At 38.8% G+C, this 6,322-nt stretch overlaps 1 protein-coding gene across 1 annotated transcript; it reads right to left on the reverse strand.

The window, feature by feature from the left end:
• Window positions 1-3,218: 3,218 nt before the first annotated feature.
• Window positions 3,219-4,181, reverse strand: LOC309859122 (olfactory receptor 6C74-like; the record flags this gene model as incomplete). The annotated part of the gene is made up of 1 exon (XM_082719583.1): window positions 3,219-4,181. The coding sequence occupies one exon, from the start codon at window positions 4,179-4,181 to the stop codon at window positions 3,219-3,221; it is 963 nt and encodes a 320-aa protein (XP_082575709.1).
• Between the last annotated feature and the right edge of the window lie 2,141 nt (window positions 4,182-6,322).

Below are 6,322 nucleotides of genomic sequence, written 5' to 3' on the forward strand. Positions count from 1 at the left end.
AAGAGATACATTGAAAGATGCTTACCATCACTAATGGAATTGCAAACATTATTAAGGGAAATACAAGTAAAAACCACAATGAGATATCACTTTACAGTTTATTTGGATGGGTATTACCAAAAACCCACAAAAGAAAAGATGTTTCAACAAGGTTGTGGAGAAAAAGAAATCCTTGTACACTCTTGATGAAAGTGTAAAATGGGGAGATGGAGAGGAGAAAGGAGTTGAGGGAAATTGGAAGGGGACGTGAACCATGAGAGACTATGGACCTGAGGGTTTTGAAGGGGCGGGGGGTGGTAGGTTGGGGGAGCCAGGTGGTGGGTATTAAGGAGGGCACGTATTGCATGAAGCACTGGGTGTAGGGCAAAAACAATGAATATTGTTACGCTGAAAAGAAATAAAAAAAAAAAAGAACTATACACACACACACACAAAAGAAAAGAAATAAAATTGAATCGAACAAAAAAAAGTGTAAATTGGTGTAGACAATCTGGTAAATAATATAGTCTTGCCTGAAAATTTCAAAATAAGATTTCTATTGATCCAGCATTCCACATCTGGGTATATATCCAAAGTAATTGAAATATGGATGTCAAAGGGATATCTGTACTCCCATGTTCACTGTAGAATTTTTTACAATAGCTAAGATGGGGGAATAACCTAAAAGTTTGTGTAAAGAAGCATGGATAAATAGAATGTGGCATGTATACATTATGGAATATCATTCAGCTTTTACAAAGAAGAAGGTCATGCCACTTGCAACCATGTGGATATGCTTGGAGGTCATTATTCTACGGAAAAAGGCTGGAAACAGAAAAAACACTGTATATCTTCTATGTGGAATCTAAACTAATATGTAGAAACAGACCATAGAATGGTGGTTTTGGGGGCTGAACAAATAGGGATTATTGATCAAGTTTCAGTAATAAATAATAAATAAATTCTGGAGATCTGTGTGATATTGAGCCTATGATTAACAATACTTTATTGCCTACATAAAAATTTAAGAGGCTAAATATTAAAGTATGTGCTTTTACCTGCAAAGGAAAAAAGATTGACAATAAAGGGACCAGGAAGAAACTTTTGAAGGTGATTGGTTCCTGGCATTGATACTGATGATGGCTTCAAGGGTGTATTTTTATCTCAAAACACATCAACTTGTAAACATTATATATCTATAGCTTTTTATATGTTAATCACATGCTAACAAAGTGACTTAAAAATATGACTAGTTATATCTTCAGTATAGAATTAGCTTAGGGATTTGTCTCAATAAAACATTTTATAGCACCGGAATCTAGTGCATTAACCTCCACATGAGAGTTTGTCCTTTACTTGGTACTGCCTTTGACTGGTAATGACCAGACTGGATTTGTAGACTCAGTTTTGGATTTCTGGTCTTCAGTATTGTTTGTCAAGCTCACTCTTCAATCATGGCCAATCTCAAGATAATATAAAGTGCATTTAATTAGTTTATGTCTACTAAATAATTATCTAATCCTGGCTAAAGCCTTGGGGAAATTCACTCTTCAGAAATTTCACCACAATTCCATCATTTATTCCTACATTATGAAACCTTGGCCACATCCATACACTCTTCAGTTATTCAAATCTCAGGGTGGAACATTATTTCCATGTTCCTGCAGCATCTCACTGCTATGTCCATGAGTATTTTCAAGTGGACCCTATAGATTAATAGCTCAATCTCCATATTTTATGAAGAATGTAACTTACCTGTTTTTAGAAGTTGACCAGTTATTTGAAGGCAGCACCAAGTCTTGTCCAATACAAATGTTTCAGTGTCTACTCTGGTCCCTTTGTATTCCATTCCCACTGCCACTTCCCTTAGCTGTCATTCTCTTTCTTCTAATTCCTGTACAGTGTCTGTACCCACTTTTCTACTCTGATCTTGGCTTTTCCAAACTCTGTTTAATACAGTGTGTATAGTTAATCATCTGTGATTTTTTAGGGCATGTTTGATACTTCTTTATGTCAATCAGATGAAATTTGAACTTTGTAGTAGGACCATCAAGGCCAAATGGGATCTAATCATGGTGTAGAATGTGTTTCATAAAATGTATTTGAGATTATTTAACCTCAGGCTTTGTGTTAAAGACAAACAACATTAAAAATTATCTTAATCTTTTTAGAGATGTTTCTTCTGAATAATAAATAGATACATTCCTGTTGGGAAGGTGTGAAAAGTACTCAAAGCTTAAGGATTGAGATAATGGAAATGTTGGTTTTTAAATATGTTATCAATCAGAAGATAACTTTAGCTGTTGACAACACCACTCAACCAGGAAATATGTTTAATTTGTTTATAATTCATTAGCAATACGAAGTCGATAAGTAAATAACTTAGATTTTTAAGAACTTGAATTTTGGCAGTTATTACAGAAATATGAAATAAGGTCCTTCCATTGACATGCAGAAACATTTTATGGCAACAGTTTTAGGAGATGAACCAATCATAAGTACACATTATGCATCTGAGGTAATGGAGCTAGAATAAATAAGAATTTATTATAATAATTAAAAATTAGGAGTATTGGTCTTCTGTGGAATGCTGTGGTTATTACCACTATTTAGAATTTGGTTCTCTAATTCTGTTTTTCCTTAGCATGGGATTGATGCATACACATATAGCTAAGCTAAGGGCCAAGAATAAAATTTAAGGGCAAACCTAATGCAAACCAAATATATTCCAAGTTGACAGGTACTACGATCATTATTTCCTTGGTCTAGGCATGGAGAGAATGTGGACTGAAGCATTTGTGCTGTTTCCATCCCTGCCTTCCTAAATACATTGCAATATATACCCTCCTATTATTTTAATTATTTAGATGCCTTTCTTAAAGCATCATTAATTCTGTTGAGTCATGTTTATGGCCGAAGAGAAGTAAAATTAAATTTTATATATTGCTAAAATTTAGAAACTTCAAGCATAGGATGTTTATCAGTGGTAATAATAAAAATTGAGTAAAGGGTATTGCAATTAATCAATTGTCATCAATATGCGGAATATTTAGGGAGAAGATAGTTATGCACAGCAATGTAAAATATGTCTTATAAAACAAATATTTATTTTGCTAGTGATGTACAGATCAACTGTGGCTGGCCGAGACATTGCAGTACAACTCTGTGAACTGCTAAATTGGGCAGAATGAAGACAGATGGTTCTCTGAAGCCTTCCACTCCAAAGCCATGTGAATTTTTTATCTTGATATTTTTATTCTGCACATCATCTCCCTCAGAGCCTGGTGGACCTGCTTGTTCCGCAGAGTATAGATGACAGGGTTGAGCAATGGGGTCACCACCGTGTTCACAAGGGCAGCCTCCCTGTTGGAGTCCAGCCTGTTCGTTTGCTTTGGTTTCACATATATAAACACACAGCTGCCGTACATCAGTGAGAGAACTATGAGGTGGGAAGAGCAGGTGGAGAAAGCTTTCTGTTTCTCCTTAGCTGATGGGAGTCGTATGATTGTGACTACTATGTTGCTGTATGCAATGATGGTTATAATAAGGGATGTCAAAAGGATAAACAAAGCGAGGACAAAAGCCAACATTTCAACAGACCTGGTGTCAGAACAGGAGAGATGAATCAGGGGGCCAATGTCACAGAAGAAGTGGGGGATGACATGGGGACCACAGAAGGATAACTGGGAAACTGTTACTACTGGACCAGTGATGAGAGTGAAGGCCAAAGCAAAACAGGCAGTAACCAGGAGGAAGCAAGTCTTCAGGTTCATGATGGTCGGGTAATGCAGAGGCTTGCAAATGGCCACATACCTATCCAGAGACATCACTGCTATGAGGAGGAAACCTGTTGCTCCCAGAAATACAAAGACAAATGCTTGTATGAAACAAGCGGGAAAAGAAATGGTTTGCTTGCCTGAGAGAAAGATGACAAGCAACTTAGGAATAACGGCACTTATGAAACAACACTCAAAGAAGGAGAAAATGCTGAGGAAAAAGTACATAGGTGTGTGGAGCCTGGAGTCAGCACAGGTGATAGTGACTATGACTGCATTACCTGCAATGGATGCCAGGTACGCCAGGAGGTGTACAAAGAAGAGGACCTTTCCCAGGTGCTGGATGGCAGGAAACCCCTCCAAGGTGAATTCTTGGACAGTTGTCCAATTCCCCATTTCCATGGACATCTCTTTCCACATCATCATCACTGCTGGTCTAACCTACATCAGGGAACACAAAGGTTTTAGAGAAGCATGATTAAGTTATTTGCCTGTCAAAGAAGGTGGAGAAGCAGATAACAATGTGGTTTAGCCCACTGATCCTTGAATCAGATGGACCTGAGTTCAGTACTAGTTCAATACTGAGTTCTAACTCCTGAGGAATGGGTCTCCTTTGGAGACCTTTGTGAACTTCACTTTCACCCTCTGTAGAATGAAGATGATAGTATCTACCTATTCATGTTCTTTGAGAATTAAGTAAGATAAACCATGCAAGTCACTTGACAGATGATGCCACTGTTTTCCATGTGTTCTTCAAAGTCTAAGTGTAATATTATGATCAATAATATGATGCTTAATAGAGCATGATAAGTAGGCAGAGTTGTTGACATTTTCATACGTACAAATATTTTATTTTTAATAATATTAATTTGTAAGTAAACCTAACAATAATGTTAGTAATATCTCCATTGAATATCCCTTGTAAAATCTGCAATACATTCTATGGTCTAACTTGTCATCATCATCATCTGTTGAGGACTTATGCTTGTTCTATGCTGGTCACTAAAATTCAGTATTTCTATTAGTCTTCACAATAACCATGAGCCCCTTCAATGGAAGCAGAAATTGAAGCTTAGAGAGTTCCAGAGAGCTCTCTGGGACACATAGCTGGGGCTTTAGCTGGGATTTTAGGCAGAATTCCAGAATCTGGAGGCTCTGCTATTTCCAAATGCAGTGACAAAATATTTTAAAATGGGATAATATCTATTGTTGATGATCTCTCAATCTTAAGTGAAAGATTGGCTTTATTTACCATAATTGTTTCTACCCTTGGTTAGATTCACTGGTGAGTTACAGACCTGTGGAATGAGACAGGGCGGAGAGAGCAACTACTTTAGCACAAACATTTTATAGAAGAGACTGAAAATAAGAGACATTAGGGGCTGCTCAACTTGAGGTAAATTGTAAATCCGGGATTTACCTCTCCTCATCCTCACTTCAGGGTTCATGCTGGTCTGTGATGCAGGTGGGAGTGATAGTAGTTTACAAGATCAACCCACTATTATGCAGGTTATGCAGGGCACCTGGCATTCATAAATTACTCTTACGTCAAAGCTCCATGAACATTCTTCTCTCTTCATTCCTTTCAATCAGTTAACTTCTCTCGCGATGGTGTTTTGCTCTAGCATCTCAATGCTAGGCTAAAAGTCTGGTGTGTGGGATGTGTTTCTCTCAGTAATGCACCCTGGGCCAGGTCCTCTGAAGGGCAGCTCATGAAACCAAACTGTTCCCTCTGAGAGGCACAACCAGAAGGAGCCTTTGGTTTTGTTCCTCTTGACCCCAGTAAGTCCACCTGGTCATCAGGGACCATGAAGCCAGGCACACACATGAATCACCTCACTGGGGAGTCAGGTTTCCTCTTCTTGCAGTTACTGTCTTGGAAGACATCAAGAGCTTGCTCTGGGCTGAGAGGAAAGGCGAAGAGAAGGAAACACATTTTTCACAACCTGTTGTCCCACAGTGCGGTGAATATGCATGCCATGCTGCCGGTGCTCTGAAAGCAGAAGTCCTGTTTCCATAGCTCAGGATGTTTCATAGCACAAGGCTACATTCAGCTTCGACCACTGAAACCACTGAGGGGAGAAAATGGACTAAAACAACTGCATTTCATTGGCCCCAATTCTGGGATAGAGCTGGGCTCCCAGACTGCTTAGGATTCTGAGGAAAATTCTGTCTCTGCCTCCCCCAGTTGGTAGAAGCCCACCTAACATGCAATGTTGCCGTCACCTCCTATGCTGTCACCTCCTAAACCAGTTAATGGGAGAAGGCAGCTTCTTAAAGGTTTAGCCCTAGGTGCTGCTGAGACATAGGACCTTCTATAGCAGTGCTTCATGTCATGGGTGCATCTGCTCCAAGTCACCTTCTACTGCATTATGGTCCTCCATCATATGCTCACCTTGCTATGTGGAGAAGCATCCTTATTTTACTGCATCAACAGTTAGAAGGTGCTGATATGAAAATTTGAGGCCTCTGTAAAGGTTTTGCCACAATACTGTTTAGTGACTCAGTGAGAAGGACCTATCCAGTGAGCAGAAAAGGTAAGCCTGCAAACCTTACTAGATGTTGAA

The sequence above is a fragment of the Mustela nivalis genome (assembly GCF_964662115.1).
Source record: "Mustela nivalis genome assembly, chromosome: 2".
NCBI classification, from domain to species: Eukaryota; Metazoa; Chordata; class Mammalia; order Carnivora; family Mustelidae; genus Mustela; species Mustela nivalis.